Source organism: Lampetra planeri, chromosome 8 (assembly GCF_965212315.1).
Source record: "Lampetra planeri chromosome 8, kcLamPlan1.2.h2, whole genome shotgun sequence".
NCBI classification, from domain to species: Eukaryota; Metazoa; Chordata; class Hyperoartia; order Petromyzontiformes; family Petromyzontidae; genus Lampetra; species Lampetra planeri.
In genome coordinates this window covers 4,455,030-4,476,615 of record NC_136114.1, presented here as the reverse complement: position 1 = coordinate 4,476,615, position 21,586 = coordinate 4,455,030, and the positions used below count along the sequence as shown (strand labels likewise).

Below are 21,586 nucleotides of genomic sequence, written 5' to 3'. Positions count from 1 at the left end.
ACGTCGTGATTTTTCTTTTTATTTTATTTTATTTTCATTAATTTTGATGTTTTACCTACGTGACTTTACCGAAAAAACCTAAGAATATGATTCCTTGCAGTCACGAAAGCTTCAAATCTAGCAGTGACCGTTTTTGTTCGATGGCCAGGGAAAAGCCACTGTGAGGATGACCAGAGGTCACGTGATGGTTTATGCTTCTTTGACGAGATCAGCCGGGTATTGTGGTTCATTTGTGACAAGTGATGAGAGCGACCTTATAAGGGCCTTATTAACCCACCTCGCAAATCACTTGGCCTCCTTCTTCACACGTGCCACGGCTAAACCCTGGCGCTCATTACCCAGCTCTGTCTCCCCACCTGATTAGAATTTGCTCCACTCTCTCTCTCTCTGATCTGTGTTGCTGACGGCGATTGGGTTCATGATGGCAAATGAAGAAAACTCAACACTTTTCTGTAAAAAAAAAAATTCCCGTGCGAGGAAGGAAATTTAAACTTTTAACGATCCCATTGCAAATGAGGCATTACCGTTTACAGTCTGAATAATCAAACTGTATTCATCACATTTATGTGATCCACTCTGGGTCAGTGGTTAAAATAATGGTGCACACACCTGATGAGGCGAAAGCCAGAATTATGCATGTTGTCTGATGAGGCCGGTTGTAATTATTGGCGAAATGTCGTGCTCTTAATGTAAATGTTGTGGGTTTACTCTCCAACGCACCGGTGTGCTGAACTAGTCACTAATTGGCACGTTTTGTTTACATGACGAACCTTACTAATCGGCTGTGTCGAGCGGTGGCGGATTTAACGACACATTTATAATTACTTGAGCTAACCCAAAAAAAAGCTATACTATGGATAATATTGGTCGCAAAAGCTTACTTGTTAAAATTTTCATTCATTCATCATGAATAGTCAGTGAAGGACCGTTGCAGAAAATGTGACCTCTTGTGCCAGCATTCACATGAACTGCTCTTGCTGTCATACCAGTGTCGCGAGTGATGTGTTAGGGTTATGTTAAGTGATCTGTTTATATGTAAACATCAACAAATATATATAAAAAATTGTGGGCCAGTTTATATTATCGCATCTCATTTGGCACGATGTCCGACGTGCTCAGAACTTCTTCAGTAACCGTCTGAAACGTCGGACATTGTTCCAAACAACAGGCAGTACAACTCGAAAACAATTTGCAGAGCAATACAGCACAGCTGTGAATGTCTGTGCAGCTATAGATGTTATCTCCCTCGCCTGGTACGCAGGAGGTATTGGGTTCGATACTGACCCTGACGCCTGCTGTATTTGGAGTTGGCAAGTTCTCCCCGTGATCGTGTGGAAATTTCTCTGGGTCCTCCGATTTTTCCCTCCACATTTAGAAAAATGTTTTTCGAGTATTTGGCTGCTGTACATTTCCACACGATCAACCACTTCGTTGAGCTATCATTTGTGGCCAGGTCGCTTATGAAAAAAGAGCTACATAGCCCAGTGAGCCTTACCTGGTAAAATAAAATTGTCAAATAGTTTATTTCCACCTGAACAAGACCGCTTGTGTTGCGATCGAAAAGTCGTGAGTTTTTTGTTTTTAATTTAGATTTTCGTTTTCTATCTACGTGACTTTACCGAAAGAACCAAGAATATTTATAAGTAATATTTGGTGAACTGAGGCAGCAATAGCATTTTGTTTTATACCAGGGTGCTCTATTACAAAGCAAAGCGTCAGTGTTGCTTAAATAAGAATATCGCAATGGTCGTCTCTCCATTCATAATCTTAATGTGTATTTATGTTGGAGGAATCCGATGAGCTATAACGCTCGTTTTCACAGATGTCCAGTATTGGCGGGTCAGAACGTAACAACAACAAACAGTACACACACACGATAGGAGGGAAACGTGTACATCCACTGCCGACGCCCTTCAATACGGTTCCTATTTTATCAACCTCGGAGGGATGAATGGCCAAGTCAACCCCTGTGCCGGATTTGATCTCGCAATCTTTATTCGAAAAATAATTTCCTCATTAAATGTAACAATGACGTGGCATGTCTTCTTTTTTTTATCTTGAACGACCCGAAGAGGTCCATCCAACATGTGTCACAGCGCGCGCAGTAGCTCATGCGCACGACGCAAAATAATCGGCAAAAGGTTAGCCATCATGGTGCTCGTAACGTTGTCCATCTTTGAATGGAGTCGCAGCAAATGTAGATTTTGTTTACGTTGATTTGCAACAGGGTTTGCCGGCGTTCTTTCACACAACATTTCCAAGGCAATTGCACAATTGCTTTATGCACTGCGGTTCTTTATTTTTTAATGTTTCACCTGTGGTCAACAATGTAGGCTTTAAACAGTTTCAGCACAGAAACAAATACACCCCAGGTACACTTACATAACGTCAGTGCTAAAAAAAACTCAAGATATTGCTTGAAAAGCCATTGACTAAAACGTCGACTATTATATCCATTATATATATATTATATACCTTATAATGGCAGTGATATTGATGAATGTGTTCGTGCACCAATGACAATGCAAATCATTTGTGTCCATATTCTGGTTACATTTGTAACCAGTCAATGCAAGTGTTGTTGGTGTGCATCTGTTCAGGGTCGGCAAGTCACATGGCAGGGCGGTCTCCCCACTGCTAATGTTGACCACACTGAATCAGGTCGCCATTTTAGGCTGAGTAAACCTAGATGATGCCCAGAAGAAAAGACATGTCCGTTTGCGCTGTACGTGGCAATTGATGAAATCCAAAGATGACGGCCAATCGAATGAACGATGACAACGCTGCTCATTAATTCGTGAAGTTCGATTTTCAGTGCTGATTAATTAAATATGCGTGCATAGATGCTCACTTGCACGCACTGTGATATTAAGGGAAGCAGAGAAGTAAAATGTCAGTGTGTCCCTGCCCCAACAAGCTGTGAGTTGCTTTCACCCCATTCACAGCTCCGAGTTCGTGTTGGAAATTCTGCATTCCTACGACAAGGGCCATTGTTTTCTCTCACGATTTTGGACGACTACTGGTGACTTCACGCAAAGTGGTAACTCGTTTTATACGCGACGCTCAGACCACCCTCTGGCTGAGATCTCAAATCACCACCTTCCGAATGTCAGCCTCATGTTGCTCTAAGCCCTGTGCCGCACGGTCAGATGCAATGCATTACACTCACGGATGGACTGCAACTTAAATGTTGTCGTGCCATCCTCTCAGAGATTGTGATTTTCTCCTATTCCTCCCCCACCCCCCCGTAAGCAGCGACAATAAGCGCCGCAATCAAGGCAACAGAACGGTGGCAAGGCACACGATGGCTATCCTGGGGTGAATGAAGTTAAATGTCAAAGCGTCATGGAGCCCAAAGAGGGATATTCTTGTCATTCACTGAGGTTCTCCAAGCGAAGCAAATCAACGCAAACGAAACGAAATCTAATACCCATCTAACGCAATAGGTCAACCACGCTCAATCCAGCAGGGCATGGCGCTCATTTCCATCGCTCCACGCCTGAACCAGCGGTGGAGCGATGAAGGTGAGGAGCCACTTTCTCCACAGGACAACCTGTTGCCACAAAGTGGCTGTCGAGGGGGTGGGTGGCCAGCACCACGCACGGCTGCCTTCGTCTCCCAAGTGTCGATTTTTACACACTGCACCAGGTACTCATTTGAGGCTGAGTCGACCTAGGGGCGACCCATGACCAGTTCAGGTAATTGTCCCTGTGGTGTTGGCCGTGGGAAGGGAACCCAACTCGGGTGGTCAGCTTCGCAGCGCAGCGCAGCGCTGACCGCTCCACCACCCCTTTTGTCACGCAGGCTCCCAACAAACACGCGCGCGCATACACAGCTGCAAAGCAGCGCGGCTCATTTATTAACGTCCACGGCAGGTGAAATGGCTCAGGTGGAAATGTCCGCCACCTGTTGCTACAATGGGTGGACTGTATCATTGGACCTCCCTTTGTATCTGTGGTCAATGCAGACATGATTCCTTGCAAAAGGTTTCAGTTTGGTGTTTTAACATCTTAACACAGCTGTTTTGTTGGCAGAAAAAAGGGGTGAAACCTATTCTCAATGGGTGACTGTGTTGACGCCGGCGTGAAACGCGCGCTAGCCGGAGGCATCGCGCGTGACTGTCGCCCTAGGCTGAGGGCGAGGATTTTCCAGGAGCACGCCCCACTTTCTAAGCTATTAAACCAAACTACTAAACTTTATTTTATTTTAGCAGGTAAGGCCCACTGAGCTATGTAGCTTTTTTTCAGAAGCGATCCCGCCACAAATGATAGCTCAACGAAGTGGCTTATTAGGGGACATTTCTAGCCGCCAAACACTCTGAACGCATGTTTCCAAATGTGGAGGGGAAAACCCGGGGGACCCGGAGAAAATCCACGCGACCACGGGGGGAGAGAGAGAGAGAGACACTGCAATCTCCAAATATAAAAACAGGCGTCAGAGTCGGGATCGAACCCACGACCTCCTATATAACAGGCGAGGGAGTTGACATCTTGCCACCGTGGCGCCCACTGTTTGCCCTTTTCACCGTTCACTGCCCCCCTGTCTGTGGAGGAGGAGACCCGGGCCCTGCTGGGAGCCTGCGGGTCGCTCGCGCAACGTTTACGGTGCTCGCGCAGAAGAAGAAGAAAAACGAAATGTAGAGTAATTCGTCACCTTTCACCGAATGAGAATTCCTTGTTTTATTAATGAGTTGTGGGGTCAGGCTGGGCCAGGGTTGCGCAAGGGCACAGCACCACCACTTGTCACCCAGAGCAAACGGAGAGCACCGACTTCTTGACTTATCGCTGCTGTAACAACTAACAACATTTAAAAAAAGAAAAATATACCGTGGAAAAGAAGAATACGTTTTTTAACTTAAAATGTTATCAATTATCCTCATACTGACTGGAACACTATTCTTATATTGCACTCGGCTATTTACAACTAGGCTTTTACACCGTTAGAAGCAATCTTCAGTGTTGTTGGAACTTGTAGAATATCACCTCGCTAGGAATTATACAATCAGAAGCACCTCGTAGGACTGTCATCAGTGACCTACTCTCCACCTATGGATAGTCTGATTCTGCCTTGGGAATGCGAAATGTCCACCATTAGCTCAGGGCCAACCATGCCACGGAATGTTTTGAAAAGGAAGATGCATGAATGTTTTCCAATTTTTGTTGTGTATTTTTTCCTTCCAATTACATTGTAATTGTCCTGTCAGCACCAGGTCTTGGGACTGACAACATTCACATTCCGTTTGTGTGACTCAGAAGGAGCAGTGCACCATTACTTCATGTTGTGTAACAGCCCCGGAAGATGTGATGCCACAGCAAGTACTTCTGAAGTCACGTCAGTAGACCTCGAAACACAACACGCAGTGGACCTTACGTAAGAGGACTTGTCGCATGGCAAGCTGACAATGGAATTGCAACGTCTTGTTTGATTCGACGTAGCTGGAATGTGGAACGCGTTGCATTTATTGACCAACTAAATTTCGTACGATTGTTTATTTAGTGCAGCCATTGGTAACCTGGCTCAGCCCATCAACTCGCTCTCCATCCCAGTCAACACACCCCCACAATGCTATGGGGATGGCTCAGAGCTGCCATTGGAGATGAGAAGCATCCAGTGCTTACTCAAGCATTGAGGCTCTTTAGCCCTTTCCATGATAAATGCGCGATTAACAGCTTCTCACGCAGCGTGATGGCCTCACCATCGTGATCCGTGCCGTAGCAGTTGTTGTCCTTCTCCCCGACAACCTCCGATTAGTACAGTTGGCTACGTACGGTGCAAAAGAAGTTTAACATGCATACACTGAAACTGGTGTCGCACTGCAAGCGGCTGCGGGGTCGTCTCTCGGCCCTTTTGTAGGAGCTCTAAAAGAGAAAAAAAAATCGTTTTGCTCCTCACTTCCATTGCTACATCGTTACATTTTGTTTTCGAGCATAACAACAACAACAACAAAAAGATGCATTCCACTCAAGGAACAAAAAGAGGAAGTGGCTTTTAGTTGTGGTTGGTTGGAAGGCCGAAAATTTGAAGCCGAGATTTTGGAGAGTGCTTGTGTGCAACACGGCGGTGTTCACGAGTTGCGTGGTGTGTATTTTTCGTGCTGAAACCGAACGGGATGTTTTTGCTTGAGTGGGCCACAGAAAATGATGGGCTGTCAGACTCCCGGGTCAACTTACGCTTGAGAGATGCCACGTTCAAGTGCACGGAATTGACGAGTGGAAAATAAATGGTATCTCTTTGTCCTGCAGGGTTCAGAGCGTGTGCGCGGTGAGTTTAATGGTCGCATCCTGGTCAACAATTGCACACAACAGCAATGATAAGCGTCAATACAATACGTTCACAATTGATGTTTGCCGTTGCCTCCCATCATATACAGCTTTTGATGGCAAGGAAAACCATTCGGTAAAATTTGTGTTCATGCGTGTGCATTTATCAACACTAATACACATCTATTGCCACTGTATTTGTCCAAGGAACAGACCATATAACAAAGCTGCTATGAAACAAACTTCTGGCCTTAGATAATTCGCGCATGTGGAGGATACCATACATTTCTTGGCACGATGAGCGAGGCAACTTGGTAACTCACAGTGCAATTTTGGTAAAGAGAAAGGCGTTGGTGGGGCTGCAGGGATTTCAGAATTGGAGGTGACGGTGAGTGGGATGCACGCAGAGGATGGGGGAGGGCAGGCTACCGGGACAGGCGGTCGGGTGGCACCCAAGATTTGGCTGGCATTATTATTCGATATCGTTAACATGAATGTCTCATTAACCCGCCACCAATTCCGACACAGCAAGATTTGTCACGTAAACGAAACTTGCCAATGGGTTCTACTTTAGCACACCGGTTATGTGTTGAAGAGTTAAATCTAGAACATTTACAATTTGAGTACGACGTTTCGCTGATGATTACAACTAGCTTCATCAGGTGATTTTGCCAGAATCGTAAAGAAATCTTCCTGATAGGCTTAACAGCAATGACATCATCTTTACTCTATTTAAGCCAGACGGCGGGATGCTTTTTTGAAGGAAGACATCGGAGGTATTTTTTCTACTCAGAAGTGGTTGGATGATCTGGCAGAAGGAAGGAAGTGATGGCGAAAGTGTAGTGGGCATCAACTGTATCAGCCATGATGCCCTCTTGATCTTGATTCTGTCACCGTTAAGACATGAAGAGAGAGGGCTCTTTAAATAAGGCCAACATCAAATTACTGCAAATCTTGGTCCAATAGAGAGACACCACTACCCTACTGACAGTAAAACGTACACAAGCCGTATATAAACGTATATCAACGAGCTCATTAACTACAAGGCTGTAAATGTGACAAAAGATGGCAGCTAATAACGCCATGTTTTATCTCCCAAAAATGGAATCGCGAGCACAAACGGGCTGTAAGATACGGCCTCTGAATTTATCGATATAAATCAACGCCCAGAGAAGGAGTATACAACCTGGCAGGTAACACACGCGGTCTCACACCGTGCACTCACAATCACGCAGTGCGTACACACTGTGCACGCTCGAACATAAGGGCACGAAAAACAATAATAACACTTGAAGTAAAGAAATAATCTCGCACAAAGTCTGACCTACTGACTTCAGACAAACTCCTTGGGGCTGCTACAACACAAATAGACTGAATACGCCGTCAGAAGACGCTAAGCTACATCCATCTCACAACCGTGAAGCTCACCATTATACAACGGTGGCATGCACAAACTTGTCGTTTTTACAGCGTGTGAACAAAGTGTAGGCATCCGTCTCTCACAGAACGGTTGGTCCATCGGATTGAGAACAAAGGGAGCACTCCAATGGCTCCTACCACATGCCAACATTGGTCCAACTTTATTTGCTTATTGGGAAGATCCTGATGTTAATGCACAACCGGGATGCTTGGGGTCCCCACTTTCTCCGAATGAAGTCTATCCGGACCACCTGAGTAACGCGGTATTATCGTTGGTAAAGTAAAACCAATACGGATAATGAGCAAAACTGTTATTGTATTACCGGTGTGGTGTATGGGGAGTAATGGTTGCCTCAAATAGCCGAAGCTAAATTGACAATTTTATGATTCTAGGAATTCAATTGGGAAAAAAAAGCAATAGTCAAGAAGAAAAGCTAAAGCGATGAATCAAGAATTACAAAAGCAGTGGCAGCTTTGTTGAAATCTGGCCAAACAGCTGTGTTGTTTTAATCTTGTTCTCATGTTTTCGACCAACCTTTGGAGTGCAATGGTCAGATATGTGGGCAAGGGTGGGAATGTCGTCCTGTGTCAGAGGTGATTTAATCCATCAGCGCATTAGGGGGCGGGAGAGAATTATTCCTTTCAGGAATTGAGGTGCCTTTGCGAGTTAACGCGTTCAAGATTGAAAAATCTGTCAGATCGGTTTCTATCGCAGAGAAACACACAACGGCGAATGTGTTGTTTTTTTCCAATGAAAAAAATTGTAGTCGCACTCAGATGTAATCTAAAGCACACCGCCATTGGTCACAAAGCGCATGCGAACACACAAACAATACACAAAGATCCCACCTGTAGCCTTAACATACTTTTGGGGAAAGTGCTGTTAGTGAGCACCTTTGAAGGCCGGCACAGCACACGAGAGGGTGGGTGGCCAACACCACGCCAAGCTGCCTTTGCTTGCCGAGTGGCGATGTTTACACGTCGCATCAGGTACTCATTTGAGGCTGAGTCGACCCAGGTGAGGCCCATGAACGGGAATTGAACTTCGGTCGCCGGGTTTGTAGTTCAACGTGCTAACCACGCCGCCACTGCTCTCCAAAAACAAAGCCACACATGCGTGCTCTCAGATTTGAACAAACACGAATATTAAACCATCAGAGGCTTTTGAGATGGGCACAAATTGCATTATTAATGCATGACAAGGTACACTCCAAGTTGATCATGAACATCCATTCTGCCAATAAAACGTAATGTCCGTGTCCTCTTACAAACCGTGCATGCATTTACGTATCATACTGGTCTGCCACAATCACTCGTGCAAGAAGCTATCATCATCACCACCACCACTGTCATTTTGAAAGTCTCACTAGGAAAATGAGATTATCGTTAAATCAAGTCAATTGGTTGGTTAGAGCATTTGACTTGCAATCCGAAGGCTATAACTTGAAGTCCTAGTCCCACCGTGGACTCAGCCCATCATTCTTCAGGCCGTTCAGAAATTACGAACCATTTTGCGAGAGAATGGCCGACACAGTGGAAACGTGGAAATTATCCGGAGATAAACACTGCCCCTTTGCTTGTTTGAGGATGTAGACTCTTTGACCGGAGCTAAACCAAGCTGCACAATAGCCCTTTTGTGGTCTCGTTTGCCTTGCTTCCCGAGCCGGGGAGTTTCCCATGAGCAGCATCTGTAACAGCAAGGCATTAAATCAGCTTCTGTGAACATCTTTGGGCCACCTGAGGTCGACATTGGGATCTGTTCTCAGGGTTCCTGTCGCCGCTTTCTGGGAATTCCCTCTCAAGGTCACTTGCAAGACAGACAGAGCACCTGAAAACAGGCGCGCTGGTCGCGTTTTCTGACGTCTAAACTGTGGTCGATTCTCCTCGCCGCTCAAATGAGAAAATTGATAGAGGGCTCGCGTCTGTTTGTGATGCCTAGACAGTGGCGTTACATCCTCATTCTCATTATAGGAAGACGGTTTTTTTTTGTTTTACAAAAAAAAGATGACTATATTTGACCTCCCATGAAGTCGGCACTCTTTGTATCAACCCTGGAGGGATAGTGGCCTTTTAATGTAACACTGCCCAGCTGCATTGGGTTGTGTTTCACTGCCTGTGTTAATTCATCCAGAACGTACCAAATCTCTCAGATCTCAGAAGCTAAACAGCCTTGAGCCTGCACAAGTGCCGAGATGAGCGACCGCCCTCTCTGTGAAATGAACAGGAAACCCCACTGTTGGACTGTAACTGTGATCCAACGTCGATTATAAAAAAAAAACTCCTCGCATTCACCGACTGGTCAGCACGGTGCAGTATGATCGAATAACCCCCAATGACACGGGCATGGTGATGCCCTCATCCAGCAGTGGATCAACAAACAGGGCTATTCCTGGGCATGTCCACCCACCTTCAGAACTCTTTCTTACTACTCCAGTTGGCTTTCACCACCAGTCATTTGTGTAATTTACACAAGCGAGTGTATATGTATGTATTTATTTTACAACATCCCCATTGATTTTATATATATGGGACTCATCATTCGCAATTAGGCTTCCATAACCTCTGTTGACAATTGTGCATAATTTATTACAAATTAAATGTTGATTCATGCAGCAAAATGAATGGATAATTGAAAACTAATTTCTTTAGAACTGCTTTTTGTGTTTAGTTGGTTGTCTTTCCCCCACACCTTCGATTAGCACGGTTGGGTATGTACGGTGCGAAAGAAGTTCAACATACATACATATGTGTTATATATGAAAGTGTATGCAGTACTACAGTATTACTAAAGTAGGGAGTGGTGGTGCAGTGGTTAGCAAACGGCGCAATGAACCCGTCAACCGGAGTTTGATTCCTGGCCACAGTGAACAGCGGTGCGAAGTAATATCCGAACCAATCCTGGTCAGCCACCCACACTGACCAGCAGAGGTGGGACAAAGTCATTGTTATGCAAGTCCAAGTCGAGTCGCAAGTCATCAAATTCATGACTCGAGTCTGACTCGAGTCCAAGTCACATGACTCGAGTCCACATCTCATAGGTGGGACAAAGTCATTGTTATGCAAGTCCAAGTCGAGTCGCAAGTCATCAAATTCATGACTCGAGTCTGACTCGAGTCCAAGTCACATGACTCGAGTCCACACCTCTGCTGACCAGCGTGGTGAAGTATGGTCAAGCAACGCCCATGATCGACACGGCATGTGGAGAGGGCCTTCATCCAGCAGTGGATTGACAAAAGACTTGAACATTGCGAATAAAACATCTTACACGTAAAGAGGGCAAAGTGGTGTTTCATTTGATTTGTTAACACATTAAGGCAATATGAGTATGTGCTGAGATGTTATGCTAATGTGGCTGTTACTCCGCTATATTTAAGACATCCATATGTTTAATGAAGTGACGTTAATATGATCACAATGTTTGATGTGGGCGTTGTTAAATGTTTCACGTAGAATTAACACGCGGACAAACATTGTGCGTGTGACATAGATAGGCTTCTAAATGCTGCGACGTGGAGATTGATGTGTGACTGTAAAAATAGCAACATACAACAAATCTTGGCTATTACCGCTTAAAATATATAAGCTCAAAGAATCACCAGAGTTTGTTTAAACTCTGCGCTGTTGTTGGCCTTGTCACCGTGATCAATGTGACAATATATTTGCTCTCTTTGTTGGTGAACATTTGTATTCACACGAGTGTGCCGCGTGTATAATGTCCCGCGCGTGCTATTAGTGCGCTACACGCACGACTCACGGTGAGAGGGCATTCGTGTCACTAGCGCCACTGCCCCACAGCCCCAGCGCCATCCTGGTTCGACTCCTGCCCGTGGGAAATTATCATCTGAACATCATCGCGCAGATCTTAGCATTGCATCGGCCCAAGTGTAATTCCTGCATGGCGCAGCGTCAGCATCGGAGCATTGGGGAGACGAAGGTGGCCGGGTGTCGTGTTGGCAGCAGCGCTCTCCTGTGTGCTATTATGATCAAAATAGTAATTCGCTTTCGGCGCTTGCCTCGGCAGTTTATATGGCTAATGGGGGGGGGGACCTGACAGAGTGGTAATAACAATAAATAATAATGATTGACTTATTTATCCAGGAGAGCCACACTGAGTCGTATGACCCTTTTTTTCAGGAGGGTCCTGCATTGGATTTTTTATATTTTGATATTTTAAGCCAATTATTGATGAGTGTTTATTGTACGAGTAGGAGAAAACCGTGGCACCCGGAGAAAATGCATGCGTGCGAGGGGACAACACTCTATCCCTGTACAGAAATAAACATGTGGAGATTAGTCCACTTGCTGTACTGTCTTCTCCTAGCGTGCCAGGGTATGTATGGTCTGCAAACTAAACTGCACTGTTATCTAAGAGAGTTAAATTCTTGGTTATGCACAATCACCAGTGGCTATTGACATCTTGACCTGGTCTTGGGTTTCACGGTAATGTAGGTCGTTTCAGCCTAAAATGAGTACATTGTGGACAACGTGAATTCAGGACTTGGGAATGCAAAGCAGGCGGTACATATTTGCCATGCCAGGCTTAATAGGCGCTCGCTAATATTAGCCTTTCCCAATTTGTGAGTGGAACGTTTGTCCTGCCCTTGCGTGCATAGTGTCGCCTTTGAGTCCGAAAGCAAATTGACATTGTACGTCTGTGTGCATGCGCTTGTGTACTTGCATGTGTGGACACGTGTGTATGTATTCGTTCTCGTGTGTGTGCATATACATTGTGGGGAGTGGAAGTGTCGTGGCTAGCCCATTGCGCTTCGAACCCAGCAACCCAAGTTAAATTCCCGCTCACGGCCAACACCGGTGACGATTATCTGAACCGGCCCTGAGTCTCCCCTAGGTCGACTCAGCCTGCAATGAATACCTGATGCGGTGTGTAAACATCGCCACTCGGGAGACAAAGGCATCCCGATGCGTGGTGTTGGCCACCCACCAATTGGTGTGCCGTGCCGACCTTCATAGCTTGCTCACAGCACGTGTGCCAACAGTCTGTGTCGGCTATGCGGGAGATCTTTGTCTTTTTTCTTTGTTTCTCTGTGTATGAATGTGGAGGCGGTCGTGTATTGCAGCATTATGAACCTGGAAACCCGAGTTAAATTCCTGCTCTCAGCCAAAATAAGTGAACCAGACTTGGGTCGACTCAGCTTAAATGAGTATCCGATGCACCTTTGCCGGTCTTAATAGGCGCTCGCTAACATCACTTGCCCCAGCAACCTCTGTAGACTAGAACTAATCTCCTGCATCTGTGTGCGTGTCCGTGTGTCCCTGTGCCTTTGTCCCCGCCTTTGTACGATTCCATGCAAGGACTCCATCTATGCATGTCCGCACGTCCGTGAGCGTGCGTGTCCGTCTGGATGTGCGTGCAAAATGTTGGGTGTTTACATTTGGCAGAGAGTGAGCAGCCCGTTGTCATGGCAGCACGGCAGCGAGAGAGAGCCGATGTGCTAAGAGTGATGTACGCGCGCGCGCGTGAATCTGTTCCACAGAGCCCCGCTTCGGCAGAGATAGACCGTCGACGGCTGGGGCGATCTCCCACTCCAACCAAGTCGCGCTGCCACAAGCAGCCTCGCCGCCAACATGGAGAGCAACTGCCTGTCCTGCGTCAAATACCTGATGTTCTTCTTCAACTTTCTCATCTTCGTAAGCGATTACGCATCCGCGCCACGCCACGCCACCCGCGCCGTTGCCGGCTCCGATGCGCCCGCTGTTCAGTCGAAAGGGGGAGAACTCGCGTTGAAGTGGCTTTCCCGCTATTGCGTCGTGTAGATTTGTCGGGGTAATTGGGGCGGATCGCACAGTCGTTTTTAACTCGTCACCTGTTTGTGTTTTGTTCTGCCTGCCTGCCTGCCTTATTGTCTCCTTCCCTCTGATTACGCGCGCATTAGACACTCAGCAATCATTGCTTGCCGATGCTTTTGTTATCGTTGAAATAATGGTCTCCTACTTGACCTTGAAATTGTCGTTTCTGTAGACCTGAGGTGCAAACAGAAATGTCTTGAATCGTCATGTCTTAACTAAGAATTAATTAATTCACGATGCATTGCATGCAACTACTGCCGAATACTTTAAAAATGTTGCTCATCGATATGTGTGCATTCAAATTCTGTTTGCCGAGTTTAAATGACAGTCAGGGTTCGACTCAGCCTGTCATCCATCCCGAGGTCGATAGCACGAGTGCCACTTTGTGGGACTTCAACAGCGGTTGTTCTATGGATGGACTGGTACCCACCATGGGAATGTGGAATTGTCATAATTGGCTCAGGGACACCCAATGGATATAAGTGCCACCCTCGATGCTTGCTTGAGAAGGGATACATATTTACTTGAAAAACAGTCCGAATATGAAATAACTAAATATTAATAACAGTCAAGATTTTTTAATTCAAAAGAGATAACGAATCTCGATGGACTGTCATCCAGCTATGTAATTTGATTGATTGATATACTGATTGGATACGGGCAGCAGGTGAAATTGTGTGTTAAATGAGCTTCACCAAGAGAGAACGTACGTTGCACATTTGTGCCAGTGAACATATCATCAAATTTGTATGTCAAACTGTCAACACTGATACCTGCATTTGGAGGTATCACTGTTTTCCGTAATCCTAACGAATGTCGGCAACGATTTTTGCATCAACGTTAAAATGCAAACGCTGGTGACGGATACGTTTCTCTGATGTAGATTAACTCGACAAGTCGCATGCGTCTCCTTGCTCGCGAGGGTGGGAGGCATTGTTCATCCCTGCTGATGGCCTTGAGTCACCAGTGGACATTCCACATTGCTATGGCGGGCGGAGGGGGTAGGGGCAGTCATTCTATCGATCAACCATTATCAGGTTTCCGATGAAATGGCGTGAATTTTTTTATATTATGGACCATCGAGTGATGATAGGCTGACAGCCGTGGACTGAGATTTGATTTTTAAACCACAGTGTGACCCAGCCAGCTACTTGATAGTCACACACATATATACATAGGGGAAAGGGGATGCTCAGTTATCATTGTGTATTGATGCAAGGTAATATATGCACTATACATGTGTAAGTGTACAAGTACTTACTGACACTTAGCTATTTTATGAGTTGGGGCTTTGTAGTTAGTGCCTAATGTTTACTTAAACACATGAATTAATTCATGTTTAGATTTTAACATTTTCTTATGTCTTCCTGAAAACGTGTTCTATGAAATATGTCCTTATGTTAAACTAATAACTGGTTCTGGGCAGTGCTCACTTTCTTTCTATTGGCATTAGTGTTACCCGCTACAAGAGATTAATCATCTGCATCATCGCTAAATGGGGATCGCACATTGTTAAGTATATTTTGCATCGGACTGAAACTGGTTTCTAACGTAATACTGACCCTGCACTGAAGGAGTAATACCAATCACCCTCCACATTGGACTATGAATCCGGTGACCACTGCTCGTATTCCTCGCCACGGCTAACATCAATGGCGAGCTATACCGGGACCCATCCTGGTCTCCCACTTCACCCAACCTGCGCTGACCAGCGTGGTGAAGTATGGTTAAAACACCACTAAACATCGATGCGTTGTGGTCTAGGCCTTCATCCAGCAGTGGATTGACAGACGGGCTTGTACATAGTAGTGTGGTCTGAACATAGACTCGACTAGAATTGTACGGAAGCTTAGCTTTATTGCTCTTGTACAACACCGTCAGAATTTACATGAGTAACTCACTAACTCGGGATCATCTATACGCATTAGGTTAAACACGGTAGTCGTGAAGAGTTGTATCAACCAGCAAACCTGGATTTAAAACTCACAACCTTTCTGATTGACAGGTAAACGCCCATGCTTGGCTCGGTGGATGACATTTTAAACATTTGTAACTGTTCAGAAGGCTGTAAAAGCCAGTTATATATATAAACATATTCGTCAATAATAATGCAATATATGGGGTGCAACGATATGTGCTGATGGATCATTCGAAGGAGAGATGAGAACAGGGGCTGGATGGCTGCAATGGCGAGAGAGATGACTGGTGTGGTGTGCGATAAGAGAGTCCCAGTTTGGTTGAAGGGAAAAGTGTGTAATGTCTAGTGCAGTGTATAGTAGTGTATAGTGTAGTGTACAGTGTTGTGTATAGTGTAGTTTATAGTAGTGTAGAGTATTCTTTGGGTCTTTCAGTAAAGCCACGTAGATAGAACAAATGAAAAAAATAAAAATAATAACAATATCACGACGTTTCGATCGCAACACAAGCAATCGTCATCAGGTGAAAAATATAGCGGGAGAGCTGCTGAGAATATATGGTGGAAGCACTGCTAAGGCAGGGAGTTAGTGTGTAGTGTAGTGTATAGTAGTGTATAGTGTAGTGTATAGTAGTGTATAGTAGTGTAGAGTGTAGTGTATAGTGTAGTGTATAGTGTAGTGTATAGTGTAGTGTATAGTAGTGTATAGTGTAGTGTATAGTAGTGTATCGTGTAGTGTATAGTAGTGTATAGTAGTGTAGAGTGTAGTGTATAGTGTAGTGTATAGTAGTGTATAGTGTAGTGTATAGTAGTGTATAGTGTAGTGTATAGTGTAGTGTATAGTAGTGTATTGTAGTGTAGAGTAGTGTATAGTGTAGTGTATAGTGTAGTGTATAGTAGTGTATAGTGTAGTGTATAGTAGTGTAGAGTAGTGTATAAGAAAGAGGGAGGACCACGCTATGTCAGTCACAGAGATGAGGATGTTGCGGTGGATGTTGGGTTTAACAAGGAAGGGACAGGGTGAGAAATGAAAAAGTGAGAGGAAGCCTCAAGGTGGTAGAAATCACAGAGAAGATGAGAGGCGAAAGGGTGGTTTGGGTTATTTGGAGAGACAACGGGAAAAGTATATGGGTCAGAAGGTGCAAATGATGCAAGTGGAAGCAAAGCGATCAAGAGGAAGGCAGAAGAAGTGGTTGGGGGGGGGGTGTGATGCGATGGGACACGGTGGCCAGAGGAGCGGAAAGAGAGATGGCGCAGGACAGCGCAGCGTGGAGAAGGTTGGCAAGGACAACGGATCCCGGACATGAGTGGGACAAACGCGTGGAAGAAGACGAGGTCACATTTCACGCACATGCGTCCTATGAAGAAGGCCCTTTCCCTGAAGCATCGGCCATTGTATATTTAGATTAATTTTTATACGGCCACACAGTGTGTTATTGACGACATTTGTTGAGTTTTGTTATTAATTATTGTGCTTGTGCACCACTCCCAAAGCAGCATCACCAGATGTATTAGCCGGGATGCTTCAGTTTGTGAGTTCACTTGATACAAACAAAATTCTCAGCTACAGTGTATCTCTGTTGGATTACAATGCCTTTATTGGTTGTGAAATGAATGGAGCATTCAGACTAGGAATTGTTAAACTTTGGAAACTGCAAACAATGAGAAGAAAATACACTCGTGGTAGGAGATGTTGCACAGTTGAACAGTTTATTTAGAATTGCCCTGTGAGATAAGAAGCTCTTGAATCGGGTTTCATCAACAAAACAGAAAAACTGTAAATTGAAAATATAAATACAATAAATACAGCAATGAAAAAAGTCAACACCGTATTTTTGCGGTGATATTATTCCAGAGACTAGGGGCGGCCGCTGAGAATGCCCATTTGATGGGGTTACTTTAAATATAATTATTCCATGACGACTGACGACTCGAAGTATTATAAACAATGTAGCACATTGCAATAACGGTCATTTCAATGTAAAACACTCATGATCAATATTTTCAAATCACCACGTGTGATGTTCGTGTCACTTTATAACACAGTGCTATGCTGGCTGTAGGCTTCGTAGCGTGATCTGCACGCATTGGCTGTTCCTTTACTGGCATTAACCCAAGCTGCTGACACGAACATCCCCCCCCCCCCGGTTTCAGTTTGGAATAATTTTAAGGTAAAACAAGAGTGTAAGGAATATTTATACAAAGTAATCGACCACGTAAATGCTGAATAAGGGTAACCTGATTACGCACTGGAAAATGAGTAAAAATACACTAGAACTCGTAGCTCCTTCCAATAATTTAGTAAAGTGATGCGTAACTGTGTACTTTCAATGTCTTTCCCATATTTTTCCCTCATCGTGCCACTGGCTTCATGTCACGAGATGTAGAATTGATTCAGATCACGAAGTTGAACCCCATTGTGTTAGAAAACAGCCCACGGAAGTAGACATGACAGAGCTACCCTTGAGATACCTTCCAGTGACCCACTTTTCTGCTCGCTCTGCCATTGATGGTAATTGACCTCATATAAAAGTCAAATAGATTAATTCTCAGAGCTATAATTTATCCCAAATTAAGTCCGTGCGAAGGGTTTTTTGTTTGTTTGTGCAATCATTGGTGACCGGGCTGGAGCCAGACATTATCTGGATTTGTGGATCCCGTTAAAACACAGGTGACTATCCGGAATGGATCCCAGCACCTGAGTGGTGCCAACTCGGCGGTCCGACCTCTGAGCCACCCACGTGTCCCAAATGAGTTTGAGTAAATAAGGAGTGCTGCGGTGACGACATGTTAACTCCCTCGCTTGGTACACAGGAGGTCGTGGGTTCGATCCCGACCCTGATGCCTGTATATTTGGGCTTTACACGTTCTCTCCATGGTCACGTGGATTTGTCTCTGGGTCCTCCGCTTTTCCCCTACACATTTAGAATCAGCATGCGTCTTGAGCATTCGGCTGCATTAAATTTCCGCGTTATAAGGCAATTCATTGAGCTCTCATTTGTGGCCAGCTCGCTACGCAGTGGGCCATACCTGGTCAAATAAAAAAAAATAGTTTAGTAGTTTTAGTTTCCAGTATTGTAGCTGTATTGTTTGGCACGATGTCTGACATTTCAACTTGAACCAAAGTTCCTGAAGAAGCTGCCAGCACGTGGAGCTCAAGTTCCGACAACGAGCCGAACAATGCGCGGTACAAAGCATCACAACTCTGACAAAATTCGCAGATTTTTTTTTAGCTGCTAAGTCTAACTTCCTTCGTTCAATTCCACCGCGTGGAAACTGAATTGGCGGCAACGCATTTCGGGGCTTTGTTAGAGCTCCACTCGTGTGGCTCATTGTACCAGTCTTGGCGCAGTTTCAAGTGGACTTTAGGCAACAGTGCAAAACAATCCTCAAACAGTTGTTTTGACACTCAATTTGGCCTTGTCAGCTCTCTTAGACTGCTGAGGCAAGAGTGGCCTTTCCAAGCTGACCCAGCAGTGTGTGGATTTCAAGCGTTGACTGTGAACTGGAAAAGTCCACCTGCTCAACAACACACGATCCTACATCTGGCTGGAATGATATGCCGTATTTTTAATGTGGCAGATCGGGGCGGTGTTCTCGCTGGTTAATATAACGCCCTTTATTCAACTAAATGCGAACAAAGCAAAGGTCAGGTACAACGAGTTTGCAAAACAATTGGACACGTCTGTTGGAGGGACACAACCGACAAGGAGCATCACGCCAGCTCTGGTCATCCTCGCAGCAGTGGCTTCTGGCGAGCCATCGGACAAAGACGGTCACCGCATCGCGCGCTTTCAGATGTGCTTCTGTGGTCATCTGGAATGCTCTTCCTTCCGATATTAGAAAGCCACTGGAGCTATGCACTTTAAAATGTAGATTGAAAACTCACTTCTTTAGAAATGCCTTTTGTGTTTAGTTTGTTGTCCTTCCCCCGCACCTCCGATTAGCACGGTTGCAGAAGAAGTTGAACATCCACACAACCGGGAAGCACAGTAGAAGATGCGTACGCAGGACAGCTACTGACGTTGGTCTGCAATCAAAATGATGACATATAGAGGTGTAAGGGAGCAGGTTGGAGTGCTATTGAAAATCGCAACGTGCCTAAATAAGAAAGTGTTTAATCTTGATGTGAAGCTTTTGTGACTGCAGGAATCCATACTCTTTGGTTCTTTCGGTAAAGTCACGTAGGTGTGAAATAAAATATAATAAATAACGACGTTTCGATCGCAACACAAACGGTCGTCCTTAGGCAGAAAAAATATATTAAAAATATGCTGGAAAAAAAACTGCTGGATACATTTTTTTCCGCCTGAGGACGACCGCTTTTGTTGCGATCGAAACGTCGTTATTTATATTTTATTTTACACCTACGTGACTTTACCGAAAGAACCAAAGAGTAATAAAGTGTTTAATGGGTGCAAGCCACCTGCTGTATGACATGTGGCTCGGAAACACGATCATTAAGACAAAACAAAAACGGAACAAAGAATGAAAAGCGCGTAAAGAAGCGTGGACAGATGCCCGCCGCTTGGAATTACATCGAGAAACAGAGAGGGGATCACACGCATGAGAGAGCATACGTAGGTTAATTATATTATCATAGTTCCGAGTGCAGAGTTGCTGGAGAGTGTGTTGCCTGCTGTATGACCGGCTTACATCCAACCGGGGGGATGGAGTAATACAAAAAAAATCACTTCCCGTTTGCCGGTGCAAGGTGGATTAATACATCGCAGGATTGTGAGAGAGGTGGCCGGGGCTTGGGGAAGCCTTCATCCAGCAGTGGATTGACCATGGCTGACGATGATGACAATGCCGATAAGACCCGTGTAATGCAATTTTGGTAAAATTAAATATCAAAAAGTTAAGTGCATCTCCGACAACGCCTGTACGCAGTGATCGAATGACTGAAGCTGTGTGTTGAACGAATAAAATGAACGAATGATTGAACGAACAATTGTTCCCGTGCGCAGCTTGGAGGCGCGGCGCTTCTGGCAGTCGGCATCTGGGTGGCGGCCGACCCGCGTGGCTTCCGGGAGATCGTCGCGTCCAACCCGCTGCTGTTCACCGGCACTTACATCATGCTGGCAGCGGGAGTGGTGCTCTTCCTGCTGGGATTCCTGGGCTGCTGCGGCGCCATCAGAGAGAGCCGTGGCTTGCTCATGACGGTAGGCCAGCTCCCTCTTCACCCGTTCCACTTTCGACCCGGAAAGCGCCAGCTCCGATCCGTGTTTTTTGGCTGCCCCTGGTTGATCCAAAAAAAAAAATACGAACTAAACCTTTTATTTTATTCAGGTAAGGTCCACTGACTTTTTTTAAAGAAGCGACCTGGCCACAAACGATAGCTCAACGAAGTGGATTCTCACGTGGAAATTTAAAGCAGCCAAATACTCTGAACGCATATTCTTAGGTTTTTTCGGTAAAGTCACGTAGGTAAAAACATTAAAAAGTAAAATAAAATAAAAGTAAAAAGTAAAAATCACGACGTTTCGGAGGCAACACAAGCTTCCGTCTTCAGGTGGTACCGTCACAGCCACGACAGCTGTATCAAGTAAATGAGAGATTGCAGGAGTTACCACTGCGTTTATATAATGGTTGGAGAAGGTGGTGGGGCAAGGGCCGCATACTTATTATTAATATGGTAAGGTGAGGTTTGAGACTAAGAACAGCCTGCATAACAAAGGCTGAGCCTTTGTTATGGAGAGGTGCGGTTTGTGACTCAACCTGTAACAAGAAGGCCACCACTAAACATGGTTAAACAGTAATGGTTGTCTGTCAAATAAGATTGGCAAATAAGTGTAGTTAAATCTTTTTTGCATGGTTAATCACATCTTTCCAATGATTACTCAGTTTGTAACCGTCATCACGGTTGAAATTATGTCTGTGTTTGTATATTTGTATGGCTTCGTGTACAAACCTTTGATGGTAGCCAGGAGGTTTGCAGAGAACCTTGGTCTCGGAAAATACAATTTCATGAGAGCCCACCGAGTTGTAGCAATGATCGGCAACGGCCGAAGAATCAGTTCTGCTGTGTTTCAGATCTGACTTGTGCTCGCGGACACGATCAGAAACATGACGTTTCGTTTCTCCAATGTAGCAATCACCACAAATGCAACTCAATTTGTAGACTCCAGGATACTGTAAGTCAGGAACGACAACCTTCACAGATGGAATCAAATCACGGATT

At 45.1% G+C, this 21,586-nt stretch overlaps 1 protein-coding gene across 1 annotated transcript in view; it reads left to right on the top strand.

Annotated features, from left to right (window-relative positions):
* Nucleotides 1-21,586, top strand: part of LOC144720223 (tetraspanin-18-like) — a 104,624-nt gene that overhangs the window by 33,955 nt on the left and 49,083 nt on the right. The window contains exons 2-3 of the mRNA XM_078596746.1: nucleotides 13,175-13,328; nucleotides 20,373-20,567. Coding sequence (XP_078452872.1) covers nucleotides 13,266-13,328; nucleotides 20,373-20,567 — 258 coding nt within the window. The 5' untranslated portion in view covers nucleotides 13,175-13,265. The remainder of the gene's footprint in view (nucleotides 1-13,174; nucleotides 13,329-20,372; nucleotides 20,568-21,586) is intronic.